General features: G+C 43.3%; 1 protein-coding gene across 1 annotated transcript in view; it reads left to right on the forward strand.

The window, feature by feature from the left end:
• Positions 1-24661, forward strand: part of CSMD2 (CUB and Sushi multiple domains 2) — a 315212-nt gene that overhangs the window by 146508 nt on the left and 144043 nt on the right. Inside the window, 5 exon segments of the mRNA XM_075522188.1 lie at positions 2931-3008; positions 10165-10252; positions 11443-11567; positions 14142-14263; positions 20362-20465. Of these exon segments, the coding sequence (XP_075378303.1) occupies positions 2931-3008; positions 10165-10252; positions 11443-11567; positions 14142-14263; positions 20362-20465 (517 nt within the window).

A 24661-nucleotide genomic window follows, 5' to 3' on the forward strand; every position in this document is an offset into this window, starting at 1 on the left:
TTGCTGTAGTTCAGCAGTCAGCGTGCCCCGACGAGAAGTGCTGACCCTCCCAGGGTTGCATTATCCCATCCACAGTGTCAGCATCAGTACTGTGTGTAGGGCATACGCTGGTGATTGGAAAGCTTTGCTTGTCCTTTTAAGGCTGCAGGCTTATTTTATCATGCAGAAATCATCAGACCTGTGCTTTTCTGTGTGTGGCTAGGAGAAGAATTCACTGGTAATTGTATAAAGTAACTTGCAAGGGAAGTTGCGGAGAATATAAAAATGGAAATGATTTTTATAAAGCTTCTCTGTTACTGGTGGTGCCCCAAAGCACTTTAAAGAGCAATGAATCAGATACTGCAAAGTCATGAGCCATTGTACATCCTGCAGTAGCTCAAATTTAGCCTGAGATACTTGGGCTTGACTGTACTTTATTGACTGGGAGGCAATATTGGTTGTGACTATGAGGTTATCCCTGTACTTGCTTGGGAAGCGCCAGGGAATCATTAACTGCAGCACTATGGGAGGACAAGCAGAACAGGACCTCCTCAGCGCTTTGTCCCGACGACAGTTCGAGTGCTGCGCTGCAGCGTCGGCGAGAGGCCGGAGAGCCCCAGCCCCGGTGCTGTGCTGCCCTGCGCGCGGGTGGAAACGCCTCGGGGCAGCGCTGCCGGGTCCTCCCAGGGCCGCTGCGGGGCAGGACAGGGCGGCCACGGCTGCGGGAGCGGGGCAGCCTCCGCGGGCAGAGGGAATTTAGCTTTCCCCACTGGAAGAGCACTTATGTGGGTGCAGCCGGGCTGGCGGCTGCTCCCGCTGCGCTGAACAAAAGGGGGCCGGGGGCTTTGCACAGAACATCATGGTAGCCGTCACCCCCTCTGTTATATGGGAAGAGGCTGTGGATGCCTGGCAGAGGGACCCTGTGAACTCTTTCTTCCCACTCCCCATCTAGTATTTTGCTGCAAGGTGTTTATCTGTTGCTGCCCTGAGCCAGAGCGCAGCTGAAATGATTGCTGGTTAGTGGTCATTGTGCACTGGCAAGAGGGCGTGTGAGGTAGCCCCGCAATCCTGTGGCCTTTAGTACAGCCTTTCATCTCTCATTTGCGTTTTAAAGCTGTCACTATTCTAGTTGAGGCAGAAATAGGTTCCAGACTTGCCCAGAAATTTTAGCTTTTGTAGCCCCGTGCCCTTTCTTTGGTCCCTTGATACAGTGCGTTTGTTAAAAACCTCAAGGTCAGACTACGAGTATCCCAGAATTACCATACCGTGACCTGGAGGAATACGTGGCTGTTTGGGGCATTCTGAGACCTGCTGCTTTTCTCCTTGTGCGTTTGCAGGTGGATTTACCGTAAAAAAGAAACAAGTGTCTGTTAGATTTGCTTTGAAAGTGGCATACTTTTAATTACTTTTCCCCTCAAAAAAAAAAAGGGGGGCAACCCCCCCCCAACAGATTAAAGATACTAATACTAGTAAGAAAGACATGAGCAGCATAAGCTTTTCTTCATGAATATTTTTTTAAGCTAATGTGGACCTCAGTTTGAAGTTATAACTGCTTTATTGAAAGAGAAAGCAAAAAGCTGTAACCAAACGATGAACAAAAAGCTCCAAGCTAGCATCTAGCTCAGAAAAGCACTACCTTAGGTAAGCTTCAAGGAATAATGCTTGACATCTCCCTGTCTGAAGCTTCTGCAAACAGATGTTATAAACAGATTTCTTTTTTTAAGCCAAAAAAGCATGATTAAAAAAAACTTGTTAGTTATATCGGTAATTTTTCTTGACAACTTTGTCTTAGAAATGTGCTAATTTAGGGATGAAAGTATGACAAGATAAAGAACAAGAAAAGAACAGTCTGAAGTGGAAGATGGACTGTTTTTCTCCATAGATAAGGACTGGCTCATCAGAAAAAGGATCCTATAAAGTGATTTGGACATCATGCTTTCTGCTGTGAAGTTGTTCTTTAACTACATTAACTTCAAATATGCCAGTAAAAATTCTGCTGTGTGTTCATAAAAAATATCTGTGTGCTGCAGGAAGCCCTTGTCTGTCTCTCTCCCAGTAGCCAGGTGGTTTTGAGAGCGTGGGTTTTGTGCAAACCCCTCTTGTCTAGAGAGAACCTCAGGAACAGCCAAGTCCAGATAATACCAAATAGCTGCTCGGTGGGGAACTTTCCTACGGCGATGAAGGGCAGGTCTCTCTTGGCGCTGGCTCCATAGAAATCTTGTTGCTGCCTTTGTGTGCTTTCTCATCTTCTGGATGAGGTTTAGAGCGGGGACGTGAATGGTCACAGCAGGACCTCTGGTCGAGTCACCATGCAGATTTTGTAGTTGATGTGCCTGTGGCTATGAACAGTGGCTCTGTAAATTTACACTTGTCTTTGCCAATAGTATGGTTTTCATATGGCCCTTTTTTGTGCTAATTTACTGCCTTTTTGAGTCTCCTGTTTATGCAGATCATGTGTGTAATTTTTAGGTTACGGGGTGTTCATTTGAGTGCTGTACTCCCATAGAAGCAGAGAATGGCTTTACTGTATAATGTATTAATGGAATAACTGCATCAGTAAAGCTGGGTGAAGCTAACTCAGCATTTCACTCTCAGGACCCCTGAAGTTTCTTAGAGCTTCCCTTTTGTCTGTTTCCCGTTTTTAGTATGTTAAGCAAAATGACATGGTTACAGAGGAATGAGGGTTGTGTGCCCAATTTTTATATTCCCATTGGGTCAGCTTGGCTCAGATCCCCAAAGACACTAGTCTAGACCTAACGAGGCAGATGAAAAGGGGGCCCTAATGGTTTTGAGGGGTCAGGATGAGTTGTCTGAGCTGTCAGGGAAAGATGCAGGGGATCCTGCACTGTGGGTGGTGTACAACTGTTGCTTCACTTTCTTTTTAAATAATCCCTGATGCTTAGCTAAATCTTTTTCTTGTCTTTTGCTCTGTTTTAAATGTGTCTCCATAGTCAAAAAGCAAATCGAACTGAAGTCCAGAGGGGTGAAGCTAATGCCCAGCAAGGACAATAACCAGAAGACATCAGTGTGTAAGTTTTATGGCTCCTCCTTACGCTGTCTTTGTATAATGATCTCCTTGAACATTTCATTTGACTTTCCAGTAATCTCTAAAACTCCGTCACTCTTAAAAGTGTTAATGCTTTTCCCTCTCTCCCCTCTGCATTACTGCATCACTCCCTTCCAGTGCTCTATTCACAAGCATATACTAACTCGTTGAAGTGGGAATGGAGGGGATTGGTGTCTGTGCATTTAATATATACTGTATGCTTCCTGCTCGATGACAGACTGGGGTTCGTTACTTCTGTTGTCTTTTAGTGTGGAAAGTGTCAAACTGTAATAATTTTGAAAACTGAATTAATGTTACTATTGTAAAATTAGGAGTAGGGATAAGGAACCAGACCAAGAAGGACCTATGAGAAAATCTACGGAGGCAATAGCAGTCTCTCTCTTGTTCCTCTTTGCGTTTTATTCAATTGTCCCTGCAGAAAAATCATACCACTGCCGTGCAAGAGCTGATAATACTGATTTTTATGGTCTCCTGATTCGTTACTCACTTTCAGTGTATCTAGCGGCTGATACGTTAGAGGCGTGCTCAGAATGTCGCTTTGTCACGGGTGTGTTTTCCTCTTGCAGGAAGTGAATCCATTAGGTCCATTCATCTTTACAGTAGGTTCTTTTCAAATCAGAAGCAAGACTCATAGTTTCTTTGTGCACATGACTCTGGAGAGATGACTGGGCTCTTAAGGGGGCTCTAAGATTAAACAGGAGGGATTAGAATTAACTCAAATTTATATTTTATATAAATTCAAATAGGAGCAGAATGTAGCATTTCTTAAAATAGTTTTTAGAGAGGAGAGGATATAATTGCTCATTTTGTTGCATAGTCCATTACACCCATCAAAGAGTGGACCGTTTGGACCTTTCACTCGCCTGAATTTCAGATGCAAAATTCAGTTAAGAAAAATGGATGAACTGAATTTAAAACATCACTCGCTGGCTGTCTGAAATGAAAATGGCTCACTTCTAGGCTCACAGGAGAGTGCTTATAGTCTCCAGTCTTTCAGGAGCAAGGCCAAACAAGGTAACTGAATAGCAGGATGTAAATTGCCCAAAATATCCAGAGCAGAAAACGGTGGGGCATGTTTAGAGAAAATTAATCCAATTTTAGGAAGAACACTGTATGCAAGATGTTCCTGGTCCTATGATATATTCTTGCCAAGAAGAATTTAATTGTAATAAACATTTCAGCTCACTTAACTGAGAAAGAAATTCTGATGGAAAATATCACTAGCTTTGATTGCGTGGCCACTGGAGACAAAAGGGTGTGTTTGGAGTGGGGTATCTGCTGCCTTGGATATTGGGGGATGTGGGGAAGGGAGTCTTCACCGAGTGAAAAATGTTAGCCTGGTTTGGAGTCATTAGTTTACTGTACATACGTATTCTGATATTGAGACTATATAGGATCGCCATTTCTCCTTCCTGGGAACGCTCGAGTGCTTCCCTGCGGCAGTTTTACCTGTTGCTAATGGCCGCTGTCAGCACTATCCCTGCCGGGGGCTCCGGGGGAAGGCGCTGAAGGCTGAGAAAGCGGCAGCAGCTGAACTTCCCTTCCTAGCATGGCCTGCTCTGTCCCAGTCATGCTCCACTTCTGAGGATAAAAGTGTAAGACGTTCTTGTTGCCTCTGCCCAGTTTATCCTCACCCAGCGGAGAGCAGGCTCCAGTCTTCAAAGCTGTCAATTCAGCATCTTGTGTAGTGCTAATCTTGTCATATTTGATAAGGCAAAACAGAGCGTAGGAAGGCAGCTTAGTCTGAAAGCTATTAAGCTATAATAATATAGATGGTGATAGTACTGTGGCCCAAATTCCTTTCCATTACCAGCATGGTGCTTGCCACAACCCTGGTGTCTTCAGCTCCTTCCATGCGCTCTGCTCTCAGCAAGGCCTGGATTGTAAGCCCAGATTAACCTCTATCTTGCACAGCCTTCTGCTGTCACACTTCTGTTACAGTAAATTTTCAACTTCAGAAATGCTGATTCCGGAGAAGTTGTCTCCAGAAAATGGTTCACTTTCAGAAAATGGAGCCCAAAATGTTATCTTCTTTTTTCCCTTGCTTTTTTGGTTTGCATGGCTAGCCATGCTGCTTCTCTCAAACTTTCATGAGCTTATGAGTCTGCATATGCATCAGAGATAATTATACAGGTGGGACAGGCTGATTAAAGATCTGTGAAGTTTGCTGGTGTTGCTCTTACTTCATCTGGCTCAAACATCAGAAATTTAGAAATTTCTGTGTCTCTTGGTGATAGCTAGAGCGATGCCATGCTTTATTTTCAAAGACTTTCTTACCAGCGATGTTTTCCAGTGCTCTTTGCACCTGTCCCAAATTCCCCCTTGAAGAATCTGCGGCCACGTAAGGCAGCTTGCAGCGACGTGCTTAATACCCGGCAGGGCTTTCGGAGGATTTCTGTTTTGCTGGATGGAGGCTGTGGTTAGCTGCCAGATCCCACCTGGCCAGATTACAGTCTGTGTGTTTCATGTGTCTGAATGGAGGCAAAATGTAGTCACACAACAGCTGTTGGTACTATTTCAGAAAAAGAATATATAAAAATATGGCATTTTGGGGGGAGGTGCTGATTCTGTTTGGTTGCAGTCAAACGTGTTTATTTGAAATTGAAATCAAGTGCCTCATACTGTTCACCATCCCTAAAATTAATTGGACATCTTGCTTTAATCATTTTTAGAGGAAAAATAATACAGCTCTGGAGAATAAGAGATGAGAAATAGTTTTTAATTTTAGATTGTATTTAGGAGATTATTTCTGTTACTGCATGCAGTATGTAAATGTGTGTATTCCATGTTCACACAGCGGGGAAAAACATGGTGCTTTGCTTTTACAGAACAGTATCAAAGTTGCTTTTCTGACCTTTGAATGAGGCATACCTGAAAATGCACTGCTGGATACTACTGGAAGGGATTGTATGAAGTAGCGCGAGTTCTGTGTATATTCAGGCTTGTCAAAATCTACTTTAAATGTACAAATGCAAAGTCATTTTGGAGGTGTTGACCAGTTTTAGGTCTCAGCCAAGTGTATGGAAGCTTCTAGATATATTCAGCATTGCAGCAAGCCTGCTTTCTGCATCAGACGTTGAGGTGCGAATGTGTGTATGTGGGTCCCTGCTGCACCCCAGCACAAAGCGAGTATTGAGCAACAGAGGAGCCAGCCTTGGGTTTCTAGCACTCGGCAATGCAGCTTTGAAAGAAGCTGTGTTTGGTTTAAGTAGGGCATGCTGCAAACACGGTCTTTGCAAATGGTCTTTAAAATCTGAAAGTCTGTAAATGTTTTTGAACTCGCATACTTCTGAACTATTCTGAGATAGCAACAAGATGTGAAATACAGCTTCAGAATTCCCCAAGTAAAAAATTTCCAGCTGGAAGTAGTCTTCTCCAGTGTTAGGGCTTCACAGCCCAAGTCTGTAGCTTTTTCACACTTGCATATTGCTAGACATGTGAATATTTAACGTCTGGATCGGTATCACTGAGGTTCTGGAAATGCTTAACGTTTGGCTGCTGGGTGCTGAAGGACCTTCCTGGATCAGAAGGGCAACAAGCACTTCACTGGAGCGAGCACACTATCAGTAGGTCAGCTCTCCGGCTTTTAAGACTGAATTTTGTAACCCAGTAATTTGACCAGGTGGATGCATGGAGTAACTGCAAGCCTTAGCATGATCATAAAGATTAACCTTTTTAAAACAACTAATTACTGCTACAGTCCTTCCCTCCCCACTCCCTGTACCAGTAGAAGAGCTCACTTGCTTTCACTGTATTTCTCATGCTGAGAAATGTTGAGTCTTTGTAAAACCTTTTTAGATGCTGCTTTATTTTGTAGTTCATATTTTACATTCCTAAATTCAATTAAAAATTGTCCCTTGGGAATCTATCAGTGAACTTTCTTTATTAACATGGGGAGATAGAGAGAGCTAAAGAAGGTTCTCGGTTCTTTTAACAGACGGAGTAAATTACTGTTTTGGGGGAGAGAATCCTTGAGCCTATAATGTCGAAATTGAACAGTTCATCACAGTTTTTAAGATCTATTGTTTTCATAGTAACCTTGAAGAATTTGTTTTGGAGTACTCCAGCCCAGGCATAGATCAGTCAAACCTTCAGGAAGATGAACACAGTACTGACAGCAAGTTCTCAGCATAACAAATATGGTTTTATAACCTTTGGTTTAGTTATGTTTACGTGTGTGTGTTTAAAACAAAAGATAGAAGAACAAAAGTTTATGTAGGTGACCATCTAATCCATCCTCTCCTTTTCTTTTGCTCTCCAAGTAAAATGTCCCAACTATCATGATATGGAGATATCTTTCCTTCCTCCTTGCTCTGTTTTACCTTACCTGTTCTCTGGTTTATCTACATGTGTTATGTAGATATTAATAAAATGCTAGCGAACAAGAGAAGAACTGGTTTTAGTCTTCAGAAATGTGATTGATAACTGACAACCTCCCTGCTGGCGCCTGTGGGTTTTGCTGGTCATCTGTAGCCTTGCTCTTCCTGGAGCTTTGCATCGGAGGCTTCAAGGTTCGCTGTCATCTGATGTGGGACGTAATAAATGGATGCAATACCAGTGCAGAGTAACTAACATGGGCATAAAAGACGTTGTCTGGATAGTCTTTTGACCATGGGGGAAAGAATTTGATGTGGAAAGGCAATCTGGTAATCTGCTCTGCAAGGAGGAGCATACAAGCGTTTGAACGCAGACTTACCTGTAGAAGCTGTGTTTGTGCACGTGTACATTATAGGCATATCTCGTTTAGTGTGGTTGTACTCTGGAGAAGGTATAGACGTAAGATGAGAAATCTTAGTGCTTTTCCTTAAGTACCATATGGACTTGTGACATACAATCCTAGTTTGTACACTCTATCCTAAGCGTTAATTCTACTTTGTTTGGAGAAACCTGTATCACAGTCATTGTATCTGCGTAGGTAGGTAGTGATTTAAGAAAACCCTAAGGATGACGGTGTCACCTATGTACTTTGTTCAGCCAACCTTTCATTTCTCAGAAGCAGCATATTATTTCAAGCACTAGCAGAAGGGCTCTTGGAAGCTGGTGATTTCATTCGCAGAAGGATCACCAAATTATTTTGCATCTGAGACACACCTGCTGGTGATACCCACTCCTGGAGCGGGTTTTCTCATGGCTGCTTCAGTTACCAGGGCGCGGTTGCTGAAAGTATCGGAGATGAAGCCCTGCTGTGGGTAGGGGCTCCCTTCCTTCTGACTCCAATGTACGTTCAGAATCATCAGAATCTGTGAAAGGTGGCAGCAAAGCTGTGTAGCTACAGAACACAGCCACCAAAAGAGACTGTGTGCCACTTTCATGCTTCTCTGCTTGTCCACGTGACTGAGCTTAACGTGAGGTTATGAATATGCAGAAGAGGGAAAGCAATCTCTCAGGAGTCTGGTTTCCTATAAAGCCATATCTCGCTTCCTCTTTTGCCCTCAAACGCACGGAGGAGACTGTGGAGCACCAAAGCGTCATGCCGAAACACTGAGCCCTGTGCAGCGGCTGTGCCGGAGGAGGGTGGCGGGGACGGCCCCTAGCCCACCCCTCTGGGTCCAGCAGCACGGCAGCCGTGCTCGGTGCAGGGGGCTGGCTCCAGCACGCTGGGGTGGGAGGTGGTGTGGAAAGGGAAGCCAGGAGAGACAAAGGCCCTTTCAAAATTGAAGCGGGTGGGATGAGATGTTAGTGCCTAGAGCTGAGGGGGAGTTCGGAAGCTGTAATGTTTTCAGCGTAGGTAGCCGGCAGTTAGGTGGAGATGCTCGGATGAAAGCCCTGTACCAGTGGGAGCAGAGTGATCCTTCCGTCCTTTTAGGAACAGTGTTATATCTTCCAGCGGTAGTGCCTGACTAGGCAAGGTGTAATTAACCAATGAATAATTACTATATTTGATGGTCTTGCCTTTCTGTGCGTTCATGCTGTGCAGTCTGTGTTTGTGCAGACACTCCATGTGCTTAACTTCCCATGTCAATATTTACGTGCACGCACCTCCATAGCTTTCACTGTGTTCGGGGCTGTGCAGATCTCTAATTGTTGAGCCAACATGTCTGGTGTGAGAAACATGCTTTTATCGCCACACCATCATCCATTTGGCAGTGCTCCTTGGGGCACTGTGCTAACATGGTATGTTCTGAAGTATAATTGAGATTTTTTTTTTCCTTTAATCTAGTGATAGGCAGAGGTAGAATGGAACCATGCTTGCTTAAGATTCATGCTTTGCTGCTTCAGCATCACTGCCAAGAAGTGTGGCATTTTCTGTGCATCCTTCTCTTAGTGGTACAAGAAAACTGAGCCACATAAACTTCTACAACTCCGTGACAAAATCACCCCTTTGTCCCATATTATCGTGCATTTTGGTAGTTGCTGGAATTCAAAATTGAAATCAGTATGTTGCCAGATCTCATCTCATCCTTGTCAGGAGCCACCCAGGTTATATCCACCCCCCGTGAGTGCTTGAATGCTTGTTTCATGTGACAGGCTGGAGGGGGAAGGTGGAAATGGGGAGGTAGAGAATGAAGTTTGAAGGTGTTTATTCAGTGCTGATCACCACTTCATAGATTTCCCGTTTGTTGGCAGTTACATTAAGGTTGCTCCATAAAATATTTCATATTCAAACTAAATTACTTGCTTAAAAACGCTAGACTTGCATTTCCCTCTCCTTTCTCCCTTTTGTTCTGTGCTTGGTTTTTTCCCTGGTATCATACACCTACCTTTTCATTGAGTTGTTTTCTTTCCCTGGCACCACTCCGGTGGGTTTGGGGGGCGGTAGGCTGTCACCTTGTCGTGTCACAGGTGGCCGTTTTAATCACAGGCTTCGGAAATGGGCTGTTTAATTGGTGTAATTTTGCAGAATGAAAAAACTCTTTTCAGAGGTACTTCTGTAGTGGAACGGAGGGAAAACTGCGTCCCTAGCTGGCATTTCCTAGAAAACACTTTGGTGTATAAACTGAGCTGAAATGATTCCAGTTACACTTGTTTCCAAAGCTGTTTTTCTCTAAACAAAATGGACCATGTTCAGGTTTTCGAGCTACCAGTTGCCATTTTTCTCTCCACATCCACCAAGACAGTTGATGAAAGAATGTTTCTTTTGCTATTCTGTCTCTGTATGTGCTGTTTTTGCTTTGTAGTAACTCAGGTTGGTGTGTCCCAGGGACATAATATGTGTCCAGACCCTGGGATTCCAGAGAGAGGCAAAAGAATAGGCAACGATTTTAGGTAAGAACCTTTTACGTGTGTGTTTATGCATGCTGCAAAGCTACCGTCTATAACCGTCGTGTGTGCTCCTTGGCATTACGTAGTCTGTTTTTTAGAGACCATCTGCACACCTCTAAATGTATGATGTCTGAAAAGCTTGTCGAGACTAGTGATGTGGAAGAACAAGTGTGTATAAATGTGTATGTGTGTGTTTGGGAGGCTGTGTCCCAGATGAGGATCTGTAATGAGCTCTCTTTCAGAGTATTTCTCTTTTCACAATATGGGCGTTTAGCCAGGCTCGTATAATCAATGTTTGTTGTCATTCCCTCCTCCAGTTAAGTGCAGAAAGAACTGCCTTAAACAGCAAAAAAATCGCTTCTCAAATTAGCTGCAGTCACAGCATGGGCCTGCCCCTAGTGAATTTGAGGTGACTTCCCAAAGGACTGGTACAGTTCTTTGTCAATAAGCATACATGGGGCTAGATAATAGTTTTCTTATAAAGTTTAAGACAATGCTGTTATTGCCTTGTAGTTGCTAGCGTTCATTTAAAGTGTGCAGGAATGAATCAGCCTGCTGTTAGCAATAGTGAATCAATATTTAATCCTATTTTGCTGTCGATGGCTGTTTTGTTCACTAAAAGTGTCTTTCAATTTAACCTGAGTCTATCAAATTCTCCTGAAATCCAGAAGATGGATCGGAGGGGTGAGGGTGGAGGAAAGGGAATTCCCAATAGTCTCTAAATGCCATAGGATAAATTCTCAGCTGCTGTAAACTGGCATCGTGTCGCTTCAGTGAATAAGGCAGCATTGGCTTAAACCAGCAAAGGATCTGAATCCAAAGTGATAGAATAAAGAACAGATCTTTCAGTAGTAGATAAAGATTTTTTTTTTTTCTCTTTATAAGAATGCTGAGCATGTCATCTCTTGGGGCTGAGTCTGTGCTCCTGCACTGAATAAAATTCCCACTGAAGTTGCATTGAAAGACTCAAATCTGTTCTTGGACTATCACCACCTCAGGCAAACAGTGCCCAGCACAAGCAAATGCATGAGGCAAAAGCTCGCCCCTCATTCATTTCTGCTGTTGCCTGGAGGGCCAGTGAACTCTCTCTGTTCACAGTTTGGAGAATCACTGGGATAGTAAAAAGTAAGTGACAAACCTGTTGCGGCAGAAGTGTCTCTGTTGCTAACTTCACCCTTTGTTCTGTCTGCTAGGCTAGGCTCCAGCATCCAGTTCACCTGTAACGAGGGCTATGATTTACAAGGGTCCAAAAGCATCACCTGTAAGAGAGTGAGCGACATAATTGTTGCGTGGAGTGACCACAGGCCAGTGTGCAGAGGTGAGAAGACAACAAAATTTTACTGAGTTAATAGGACTAGTGAGAGAACCCATCTCCTTAATGTCCCCTTCGTGTATCACCCGTTCTGTCTGCAAGTTTGTCATCACTTGGTTAGGATCCCTCAGCTGGTTCTGAACCTCAGCCTACTGTGTGGCCCATGGTACAGATCTGTTTTCAAAACCCTGCCTCAGGCAAGGGGCACAGCTAGAAGAGCCCCCTCTCGATGCTCGTAACCTGTTGGGAAAACTCAGCGCTCTCCTGCTATGTGTTCAGCACCGCCCTGAGTGCATTTGTGCTCTTGGAAGTGGGAGTTGGGTCATGCCAGCTTCATGGTCAAAAGTCAAGAGGATCTTTATTCTTTTCTACTGGTGATTCTTGTTTTCTGGCTGAGTGAGAGAGAGTAATATGGGTTCAAATTTTTCAGTCTTTTCAGCACAAGCCCGAGAAAAAAACCTTTGCTTGGTTCTCATGCCAATTTTTGATTCCAGTAATTCAGGTTTTAAGAAAAATGCCTGTTCCTGTTGCATAGTGGAACTAATAAAGCTATTTCCATTAACTATGGAGCTTCACAAGCTATTAGTTCTGGACCATATGGACTCTATTTGTGTCCTTCATACCTGTGTACTACGTCCCCATCGCTTCGCAATGCTTTCTGTCCCCTTCTGGTCTCTCTACTCCAAGTATTTCTTTTTATGGGGTAAGGAGGAAAGGGGAGAAAAGGTGAAAACCTGAAACAAAATCTGGAAAAGCGAAGATGAAGGGAGATTCTGTCAAATGGAACTTGCTGCTAGTAGGCAGCAGTGTGGGATTACTGAGACTGTGGTGCCTTACTAGCATGATCCTGATTATCCCGTGGCCCAGCCATGAGCCACCAGTGAATGGAGTTTTCTTTCAATGAGAAAAAAACTTAATGCCCATTTTGCCCTTGGCCATTTTGTTTTTATTCCCTCTCTGCCTCTAAAAAGTGGCATGCGTAATTGTGATATTTATAATGCTAATAATGAACAACTTGTAATATTTTTAATTAAATCCCGCTAAAGCTCTTAAAGTCATAAATTGGTATTTTTTCAGTTCTTTTTTTTCTTTAATTTCATCTGCAGATTTTTTCAAGGCTTTGGAATCCCATCTAATTCTTGAAACAAGCCTAGAATAAATTGAATCAGTGTAAGAGGATATTTGGCATAAATATATGACACTATAAAGGAAATTTATGGTGTCCTCTTGCAAGAGATAAGAAAGGATTTGCCTGCATTATTATGATTCTATGAATCAGCTTAATTTTTTTTAACCGCTAACTTTTGGGGTTGTGTTTTTTCTTTTTCAAAAGTTTTCCATTTGCTTTTTATTTCAGCTTTATACCACTTTTTTCCGTTTGTTCCATTTTGTTACTGGGTATTGAGTTTCTCTCAAATTGCAGAAATCAGGGTGCCTGGTGAGCTAGCTTTTAACCCCCTGGACTGTACCAATTTCTAGTACCCAGTGATCGAACATCTTGCCACTGTTGGGAGACTGTTTTTCAGCTTCCCCATCTACAGCAGATTCCGTCTGGGTCCTGGGGGGACTGACTCAATCCCTTCGTGCTCCTGTCGCCCACTTTTAAAATGGGAATAACGGGACTTACCTTTTTTCCCTGTAAGGTAGGATGGGACATGTGTAACAGGCTCCAGGAGGGGGTCACGTAGGAGGGGCAGGCTGCTTCTCGGCGTTCCTCACGTTCCCTTGTGACGACCTGGGTAGTCAAACAGTTTGGCCAGAAGATCATTCTCCATGCTTTACTGCTGTTTGGAGGGGGGGAAAAGCCTTGCAGATGCCACCTGTGCGAGTATGGCTCCTTTGAGATTTGAGATAAATTAATTTTGAGGATCCATCACAACAGCAGAGGCAGTTACAAAACCAGGATGCTGGTCTCCACATTTCCTGGTTAAATATTACATCAGAGAAACACCACAGGCAAAAATGTCCCCTCTTAAGCACTTTTCAGCTTCTACTTTGCCTAAGATGTTTTTAAGATACAAAATTGAGCTGCCGTCTTGGTTCTGAGTCCACAGTCATACCAGAACAGAGTCAGCCCTTACCTAATAAATACTTGCTGTGCAGTTGTGGGGTTTTTTTTCTTTTTTTTTTTGACCTGCAATGAAGAAAGGAAATATGGCCTTCTGGGGATGTTAAAAAGGAACTGCATCTTACCTGGCATCTTCTGTGTAGTTGCTTTCATTGTCCTGGACATGAAAGTATTTCTGTGAGGATTTTAATATAGTAAAAAAGCAAATAAAATCAGTCTGAGCACTAGAGAGTGGGTGGATGTTGGTTGGTCTCGTGGTCCTTCTGTTTTATAGCCCCTGGAAACACCCCACTCAACTATTCATCACAAGATAAATCCTTCATCTCTGATGTTACATGAAAAAAAATGAATCTTTTGGCTAGTGAAGACAACACAGAGCAGCAGTTTTTAATTCTCCCCCACTTCCGTACTGTATGCATCTCTACTTCTCCCTCCTCCGTAAACAAAGAACACCGTATACATCCCAAAGCTGAGACCTCACTCCCACGTTTGTCTTGTTTTCCTCTTCACAGCTAGGATGTGTGATATGTACCTTCGTGGTCCCAGCGGTGTGATAACTTCTCCCAACTACCCCGTACAATACGATAACAATGCCTACTGCGTGTGGGTCATCACTGCGCTCAATCCAGCCAAGGTAGGTCTCGGAGATGTGTCTCCACGTCATTACTTCAGAGCCTTAGTTGAAATGTTGTATAGCTATGCTTCTTCACAGAGGACTAGTCTCTGATATTTAGCCATTCAAGTTTCTGTTTCTGATGTTGTACCTTCCTCTCCCCCCACAGACTTCTTCCACACCTTTTTCAACTGTCTTTAAAGACCGCGACACATCACATTCCCTCTCTGCTGAAAATTCATTTTGTTAAAGGATGTAATTAAAAGTGAATGTAATTATTTTTAATGAAAACCTCTTTGATATCTTGGCGTGAATGGTGGTGAAATGCCAAACAGCTTAGCAAAGCATCTCATTAAGCCAGCTTTCAGTTGGGGCAGGAAGACTGTGCCAGGAATGCAATGCTGATTTTTCACTTCCTTTTGGCTGGTAGCTGGCCCCTAACCAACAGGGATTTCAGCCCCCAAAGGGCAGAGGGCAAGTGAGGAGGGAGGTATGGTTTCTCTCTACTGCTATTGATGCAGTATTGTAAATTTATAAACAAGTCCTTTCTGTGTTCGCTGAGGTTTGGAAGAGGGAGGTTGGTGGGGATTTTTTGTCCCCATTGGTCTGCACGTGTGACTCAAGACTATTGTTGCCAGTCACGTAGAGAGCAAAGCTTGACTGCCTTGGCCTTTGTAAGATCAAGTCCTTTCCATTTTCACTGGCCCAGGGAGGGCAGTGTTCAGTTCCTCGCAGCTTTTTCCAGCCCTGCAAACTCAGCCTGTTCCTCTCCTCCAGATCCGTATGGGAACATAAGAACAAGAATTACTTCGCTGTGTAGCTCAAAATACGCTTTCTGAGGTGTTATTCACCATCTTCTGGTCTCAGAAGACAATGAATTTCATTCTTTTTAGTATCTGGGTTCTTCCTAACATCACCTCCATTAGCTCATGAGCAAATCTTGCATGCCAAGTCACTGAGCTCATATGCTTATTCTGTCAATTATGCCTTGGTCCTTGCCTCTAGACAGTCCTGCGTTCTGGCACTCTGCCTTTTGCCGCTGATCCGAGGAAGGCATTTCACAACATGTTCACATCCCAGGATCTCATCTTTTGCTAGAAATAGTTATGCCTGTAGAAATGCTGGCAACCATCGGCAGTTGTAGCCTGCTTGCTGCCGCTGATGGGATGGCACCTTGTGCTCCCACCTCCAGCACTTCACCTCCCTCTGGAGCGCTGGCCATGGCAGGGCAGCTGAGCTGAAGAGCCGGTTGAGGTCTGCTTCTCTCTTCACACTGACCTCAGTTCAAGCCTTTATAAAAAGTGCAGATCACTGGTGGATTATGATTTTAATGAGGAGCATTCCTATGTTCCAATTTCAGAATGAGTTTGTATTTAAAGGGCTGTCATCAGCTGGTCATTTCATCCAGCGGATGTCTTGGTTTGGCTGCATAGGAGTGTAGTAATGACCCAAATTCTGGGAAACTGGAGTGTGGAATCAGGATATTTTTCAGTGCTGATTTATTAGAAGTGATTTACTGGTTAATCAGACCCAGGAGGTTCTTCTTCATCAGGGTAATGTGGAAGTGGAGAACAGACCACAATAACAGCAGCTATTACTGCTCAAGTGTCAGCTGTGTTTTTCAGCCTGTGGCCTGCAGACCCTTGGGTATACATTGCCTGTGCACGGACAGGTTATTGCATACATCAGCATCGTAGGCTGTGGTATGTGTATTACACGTATCTTTATTTTTGTGCATCTTCGTCTTTCGAAGATCAGCAAAATCCAGTTTTTGTGTATATAAAATAGTCCTCTGTGTTTGGAAAGAAGTTGTAGCGAGCTAGACATAGACGTGCCCCGGGTGTTCTGTAGGCTAACACTTCCATTTGGATTTTCCGGTACAAATTATGAAGGAGGAGCTGGCAATCAATTGTCAAGAGATGCTTATGGGCCATGTCCACTGTTTTACTGACCCTTTGTCACATTGCTTTCATGTTGAATATTCAGAGTCTAATCTTCAGCTCTGTTCATTTGCTTTTCTGCCAGCCTTGTGCACAAACTTTTTCTGCTTTTCCTTCAGCAGTGTGATAGGACACGCTTCTCCTTTGTAAGCTTCCTGGACAGACTGTCTCATTTTTTCAAACACTTACTGTCTTTTTGTGGATTTTTACTTGCAGAAAGTTCCTCCTCGTCCCCTGCTTAGTTTCTTCCTCAGCTTTTAAACCTGTGTAATAATAAACTGTTGATTACAAAACAGAATCTGCAAGTCCTGATCCTCAGCTTTCATAAATCAGAAAGGGGATTGAAATTGGTAAAATCCATTAATTTCAGTACTTACCAACTTGGAGCAGAGATTCAACAGCACAAGAAGCTGTAGTTTGTGCTCCATGGGCTGCAACATCGTAGACTGTAAGGAGCTGTAGCACAACTGAAATAAGGATAGATTGGTCAAAGCAGCAGCTTGTATCAACCGTGTAAAGAGACTGCATTTTCTTTTTCTTTGAAGTGATAAATAATTAGTAATACCAGTTTATAAAGGGTTTCTGGGTTTTGGATGTTTCATCCTGGAAGCATAATTTACAGGTAGGGAAAAACTCTTCAGCTCTTTGAAGCAGGGAGGGTTGAGAGGAACGCACTAATCGTTTTGGGAAGGCCGCTGCCGTGCCTGCTTGTTCCTCGCACAGTGCTTCGCCTGCTCCTGTTAATCGGAGCCGCTGTTCAGAGCCGCAGCCCGATGCCGTTGCTCTGCGGGAATGGCAGAGATGGCTCCGCATGGTCCCGGGCGCCCAGGCGAGGTGCAGGCTTCCTTCTGGCCCTCCTCGGGAAGATGGGAAACAATGGAAACAGATCAATTGCCCTTAGTGTTTTCTGCTGTTTAAAGAATTCGTTAAGGCTCCAGAAACCGAAGTTGTGCAGACAGGACCATATCTGATCGGTGAAAATACAAAAAGGCAGGTGGATTCACTGGCACGGATGGTTTCTTCCGTCCAGCAAACAGCTCCCAAGGCTGGCTGCGTAGGCTAATGCAGCGGCTCACGTGTGCCTAACCCAGTATAGCAGCGGGAGTTGCCGGTGTGTGAGTGTTAATGCCAACTCGGTCACTGGTATTCCTACCTAACAAATCATACGGTGCTGCCTCTGAAAAGTACACATAAAACTCTCGCTTACTTAAAGCACGGCCTATGTTAGAAATATGTTGCTAAACTGGAGAATTCACCTCCCTGACTCACGTTGCCTTTGCACAAAGGGGATGATCTCATCATCGCACATTCCCCAGCATGGGTGAGGGAGGGATTGAAGATGAATTAATTAAAATGCCTGTAAAATACTTTGAAGATAAAAAGTATTATGGGCCTGAGCTGAAGCCTGCTGAAGTCAGTGGTAATCTTTTTATTGACTTGAGTGGTCTTTGGATCAGGTCCTGTTATATGAAGCTTTTAATGTGAGCGATGGGAAAACCACTGAGCTGAATTTAGAACTCATTTGCAAGTCATCTGTTCTATATTTGGAAAAGAACTGTGAGCCAGATTCACTGAGCTACATAATCCCCTCGAAGTTTGCTCAGAAACCTACATAAACAGTATTAAGGGCATGGTGCTCTTCAGTTGACAACTTGGAATTATTTCCTATACAGAGGGTGACATCAAACCTATTTGGGGGATATTCAGGGCATATAGGTTATTGCTGGTCCCCAGTGCCACGGGAATTAATTTCAACCACAGTGGAAAAATAAATCACTTGGGAACTGAGAAATGCATACGATAATTGGTGAATTTGCATCAAAACTATTTCTGAACCTTCTTGACATAATGTATGTTACTGGTTGATGTTTCTCCAGGGGTTATTCTCACCTGGAGTCTAGCTAGCCAAATAAAGCTCTGTCCAAGCTTCTTGTGTCATCGGTGGAGAGAGATGGGCCCCTCCAGGGGATGATTCATCCCAAATGAAGATGGATGCTTGAGACTGGGGAGAAGGGGGAGGAAATGAGTTATGTGTGCTTGTAAAACATTTGAATATAGCTGCAAGAGGTGCTGCTCTCCGTGGAGAGAATGACTGTGTTTTTTTCCTATGAAGGGGACTGCACTTCAAATCACTTAGCAGTACGAAGCCTTAGAATCGGGTGTCATGTTCCAGCCTATTTTCTTAACTTTCCTAATTGCTTCCTGTCACTTCAGTAGCTTAAAATTGAGGGTTTGTGTCATCCATGTATTTGTGTGTGCTGGTAGGTCTCTTGTTGTTTGATGAATCATTAAATAATTTTCAGCTTTCAGACCAAAAAGAAAATAGGAAAATGGATAAATAAATATTGTATTCAGCATCCTGTTCCTGTGCCACAAGGTTGCAGTCTTCACTATACTAGAATGTAATTAGTCATTTAATTAGGGTCAGACTCCTTAAAATGCAGTTTACTTGAATGACTGATTTAAGTAATGATGTGTGCCATTTTACAGCAGTGTGTTCTTTGTATTAATTACATTATTCCATCATTACATGGTTTAATAATAATCTGCACAGGTTAATATTTTGGTACTACTACTAAAATTAATGGTTCCAAACTTCTATGAAGTATCACGCAGGCTCCTGTTTCACGATCCTGGGGCTTTTGGGTAATACCCTATTTTCAGAATGTCACAGCTAAAATCCCTAATTTGGTTTTCTATGCATTTGAAAAGTATTAATTGCATTTATATGTAGAAGACGGTAGCACATGACAGTTCAGTCTGAACTGTATACACACCCATTTTTTTTAAAGAACACTCAAGGCATTGAATGTCTGACTAACCCGTGTTTTCTTAAAGGGTTGAAGTTGAGTGACTTTTGACAGAAAAGTGTTGTCAGCTTCCTAGAGAGACCATACAAGCCTTGAAGAGACTGTAGAGGCACGCTCGCGTTTAATGTAACGCAGTTAATTATTGCTTTTGCTTTTGACTTTAGGACTGTTGTCCCCCTGTGACCGCACACATGCTCGAGTGTTTGCAGGAGATGCTGCTTTTATAATAGGCAAGAAATTACAAGACAAAGATTTTAGTTTTCCTGTGCCTTGCCCCGAGTCAAGAGGTGTAGGGTGGCGTCGTGTGTCCGTGGTCCTTGGCACACGTGCAGGTCCTTCTCGTTAATTGCTTTTGATAACTTCTATGTTGTGTGAAACAGCAACAGTGGCGTGAAACTAAATTTAGTAATTTAGTCTGTTAAAAGTTAGGAAATGTAATATATTTACGGGCACATGTACAAAGATCTGAATGCATTCAAGTGTTTAAGTGCTTTCCTGAATGTGGTCAGTTAAAAAGCTCCAAGAAACAAAGTTCCCATTGATCTTTTTCTGGTGTTGTGGATGTAAAGCATTTCTGTAAATTAAGCTCTCTTCCTTTTCTGTTTGCTTGCACTGTCTGAGGCTGGATTAAGAACTTTGTCCCCCAAGTCACATTGTAATTTTCAGTTATTGGAGAATAATAGATTTCAAAAGCCACCAAGAGACTTGGTACGCAAAGCTCTCAACTTCTGTGGGACCTCTGCTCCTGAAGGCTACGTAAATCGAGCAGGGGTGGGAGGTTAGGATAGAGCAGGAGAGAAAACACAGGAAACAAACAGCTGTGGACAGATGTGATGATGACTGTGTTTGCAGACAGCTTGAGACAATTTCCTTGAGCTACCCCAGCGGTAATTCACGTAAAGCCTTTCTTGGGTCTGACAGAAGCTTCTGAAAACCAGGGGAACTTTCTGAGCAACACAGAGCAAAAGAAAGACTCTCCGCTTGCACCGTATGAAACAAACATGCTGCCTATATGCACATTCAAATCCATCACCATAATCTCAGGTTTATGAAAGAAATAGTAGCAGTAGTTCGTGAAAAAAAGCATGCTGAAATCCCAACACACATATCTTTATCAATAAAGCCATCTAGAAAATCGATAGATAAAGCAGAAAAATCTGAGAGGTAATTTCAGTAAGAGCTCAATCTGTCTGGAAAGAATTGCTACAGTGCTATAAAAAGCAAGGACGGTCACCTTTGGTGATGTCCTGAAGATATTAATGCTCTTATAAATTGCTCCTCGATAGACAAACAGATAAATAAACAAGACAAGAGGATCTGCTGGCTGCCTTGGCAGTTGATTCATATTAACATGCTGCATCTTTGCCAGGTTATCAAACTCACCTTTGAAGAATTTGAACTAGAAAGAGGATATGACACTCTGACAGTGGGTGATGGAGGACAAGTCGGAGACCAGAAAACTGTGCTTTACGTGTAAGTAGCATGTCCTTTGTCCCTGTGAGAAATCCACTCCTAAGTTTTGCCTTACAAGATGTAGCTGATGTGTTGGGATGAAGGGGTCCCGCTCTGCTTGCTGTGCTTCACTGGGTGGTTTATGTGCTGTTTGTCATTTTTGGTGGAGCTGACTATTCTGGGTGTTTTCTCTCATCACATTTTCTTAGGCTTCAGCTGACAGAAGGGCTGTTACCTCTTTGCTTAGCTTCTCTCGAACTGCCTTTGTGAGGGCCCCTTACGGAGCGGCTGAGGCCATCCAGGGAGCTGAGTGAACAGGATTAAAGTTCAGAAACAAGAGTAAACGCCAGTCAGGCAGAAAGTGAGAACTGCTTGGATCTCTGTCCTTCTTGTGCAGTCATTTTTAACGGTGCAAAGTGGCTGTAAATCCGTTATCTTTGAGCGACATCCTGAGCATTTTACACCCAGTGTGCGTTTGTGTAAACGATGACACATGCTGCTTCAAGGCTGAGCATTGGTTCCGCTCAATTTATACCCTTTGGTTTGCAGATATGATGTCCTATGGAGGTTTCTTCAGTAGAGAAAACATTGTAAATAATCCTACTTTCCCTCCAGGCCTTCCTATATCAGTGTTTCCCATCTGAATATGTTGGGTGGGAGGTGTTCGTTGTTTTTTGTGGTTTTTTTTAAATTTTAATTATGAAGAAAGGACATTGGACCAGTACAGGGCCAATCTAGCCATGCTTGAAGGAAGAGATGAAATCTCTGATGCTGCCAGTTTTTAGAATAAAGAATCGCTGTGTTGTCAGTTTATTGTTTTTAGAAGATTTGAAGACCAAGTGTTACAGTGCAGCTAATACAGGGAATAAAAGGGAAATGGGTTCTGTATTGGCATTTGCCATCTCCTACTCGGTGCTTAATAACTGGAGATGGTTTTGGTTTCAGTTTGAAGGAGCGTGTCAGTCAGAATGCTACAAAGGAGCGTGTGGGTTAATAGATCAAAGGCCAGGGTTTTCCCTGACCGGTGTGTTCCACAGCATGTAAGCATCAATTTCTGGTGTCTGCTATGTTTTAGGCAGTTTTGAGGTTGGTGAGAGCCCTTGGCTGCTCTGAGGAAAGCGTGTGCTGGGACCTCAGAGTTTTGATGGAGGGTGACCGTCAGCATGCACACCACAGAGAGGTTTTTCCCCCTTTGGACTTTCACATCTGTCTGAATTTTAGTTTTACATACACAGTGTGCTCCACGCTGAATCTGCACCATGCTAAAGAAGAGGTGGTTGTGGAAGTGGATTCCTGTGTAGCATAGGGGTAAGTCAGGGTCTTTTGCAATAACCTCTAGAAAATGCCACAGTTGAGAGAGTGTGAGCCTTGATCATCTTTCAGAAGGCTGTTTATTCTCATTAACCTTCTGATGTTAATGGGTTATGTTTGCCCTTCCTCCAGTAAAGTCTCTCTGTTCCTATTCTGAAGGGTCAGGGAGAAATCAATTTGTGTATCATTCAAATGTAATTGTGATGATTGTGTACCATTCAAATCCACTTTACTGAAGAAACAATGATTCTACTATAGCTTCTCTGAATCATTAAAGTAAAATACTGTGTAGCTTTATGGAAATCCAAAATTTAAAAACTGTTGGAGACCTCAGGGTGCTATACATTTGAGTGCTTCAGGAAATCTGTCTTGCTCTCGGCATGTCTGTTCTGAGCCATGCAATTCAGTACTGCAAGCCCAAAGTTGCCTGGTACAGCCATGCCATGGTGTGCGCAAATAGCGGGGAGAGTCTAAAAGCAGAGCACGTGGTGAGTCGTGCGTAGCACTGTGCTAGTGGAAGGGTGTGCTGCTTGCCTGAGCTCCCTGACTTCAGGTCAGCTTTGAGCACCCACAGGTATTTTGCTCCGTATTCTAGAGCTCAGACATGCCCCGTGGCTGCGTTCAGGTCCTGGCCGCTTCTGAAAGCGTGGCTTCTTGCCATGTTGGGGTATCGTTTGCCTCTTGTGAGTGAAGATAAGCCAGTGGTGTTTGTCAAAGTCTCAAATGTCTTGAGGGCACTTGCAAGGCCAGGTACTGGAGCAGAAGCAGGGAAAAGTCACCGTGACTTTTGGAAGGAATATTTGAAGTGATGAACAGAGCGTTGTAACCAGGGCCACCAGCATCCAGCTTTCGTGTCTTAACTTGAAAGACTCCCTTCTTTTCTATCTAATAAAAAATGTATAGGAGCAAACAACTCTCCAAAAGCTACTCTAGCAAAGCTGTTGTACTCTTTCCAACTGGTAGAGAGTATTTCATATTGTGTTTTTTTTAATTCCTCCTCTTTGTTTGTTTTTCCACATGAATCGGCCTCCCACTCCATTTTCGTGTATCTTAATGTTTGCTTGTCTTTCCGAGGTTCTCTGTCTCTCGGAGGTTCACTTTCCTATACATTTCTTTTCAGAACACGAACACCGGTGATGCTTAGGTCAGGAACTCTAACCTGCAATGTATACAAATGTGAAGTCTGATGATTGCAAAAGTGTTTGTAATTAAAGTGTCACAGAACATTTCACAGCTGATTGGTCAAAATGTGCAAATTACTGCCAGGGGAGTAGTTTGTAATAACTTGCTGAAATGATTTCTCATTCCATCCCTTTTTGTTTGCCTAAAGCCCATGAAGATTTTCCTAGATTTGATTTTAATCATTCCACGTTTTCTCACTCTGTATTAGCTACTCAACACCTTGCTAATGCAAATTTGGAATATCTGAGACTATCTGCACAAGGTGCAGTGTGTGGTATCTTCTCCCAGTGTAGGAGAACTTTCCATTAAATTGCTGGTGCTAATCCTAACAGGAAAATTTATTTATTTTTATTTTTAATCTGGGAGGATAAGTTGAAAATTAATGAAATGTGAAAGAGGTGTGAAGACCATGGAAATACTCCATTTGTAATGAATGTGGCTGAAAGTCCATGAACAACTCTTCTCGGCAGTTGCTGCTCTCTTACCTACTGTCAGCTGAATTCCTGTATCAGGTTGGATATGCGTTGGGTACAAGCTGTAGGTTTTTTGGAGGAATCAACATGCAGAAACCTAACCCTGTCAAAGATAGGAGTTCCAATGTTCTTACTACTCTTCATTTATTCTCGGCTATTCAAGAGTGTCGTGGCTTAACCCCAGTTGGCAGCTAAGCACCACCCAGCCGCTCTCTCACCCTCCCCGCCCGGTGGGATGGGGGAGAGAATCGGGGTGAAAAAAGTAAAACCCATGGGTTGAGATAAAGACAGTTTAATAGGACAGCAAAGGAAAAGAAAATAATGATAAAAGAATATACAAAACAAGTGATGCCCAATGCAGTTGCTCACCACCCGCCGACTGACACCCAGCCCGTCCCCGAGCAGCGATCGCTGGCCCCCGGCCAGCTCCCTCCAGTTTCTATACTGGGCATGATGCCATACGGTATGGAATAGCCCTTGGGGCAGTTTGGCTGTGCCCCCTCCCAGCTTCTTGTGCGCCCGGCAGAGCACGGGAAGCTGAAAAGTCCTTGACTTAGCGTAAGCACGACTTAGCACCAACTAAAACATCAGTGTGTTATCAGCATTATTCTCATCCTAAATCCAAAACCCAGCACTATGCCAGCTACTAGGAAGAGAATTAACTCTGTCCCAGCTGAAACCAGGACAAAGAGGAACTCAGTCCTGCAGCCTTTCAAATCAAGAAATCCATTTGAATCAACTTGCATAGCAGCAGACGTTATCCCAAACTGAGGTATGAAGGACCATTTGTTTCCAGTCTCACTCACGTCCCTATAAAATGCATCTTGGAGAACATAACAGATTGTTAGGCTGAGCTTTCTGACTCGCAGAAGAGGATTTTATTCCCTAAAATAACAAGCACCCAAATCAATCATTCAGCTTGTTAAAGTGGAATGGGAAAACATGCAAAAAACCTTTGGAGTGCCTTTTTCTGAAGGTTTTTCTCTTGGTATGTTCCTCATTCCTCCTGTCTGCTGCTTAAGTAACTTGAGAAGAATCAACAATAGCACTTCTGCACTCCCCATCAAACTCTCTGGATGCAAAATGGTCATTAAGACAAGATTACTTCTTAATTTACCAGCACCCTGGGATCAATAAAATTTCTGATGGAGGTCAAAGCAATAACAGAGCAAAGGTGGGGGCAGAACTGGGAGAGCTTTGATGGGCTTGGCAGACATGAATGTGATTTCGGGGAAAAACACACTCCAGATT

This window comes from Mycteria americana, chromosome 21 (assembly GCF_035582795.1).
Source record: "Mycteria americana isolate JAX WOST 10 ecotype Jacksonville Zoo and Gardens chromosome 21, USCA_MyAme_1.0, whole genome shotgun sequence".
In the NCBI taxonomy this organism is placed as follows: Eukaryota; Metazoa; Chordata; class Aves; order Ciconiiformes; family Ciconiidae; genus Mycteria; species Mycteria americana.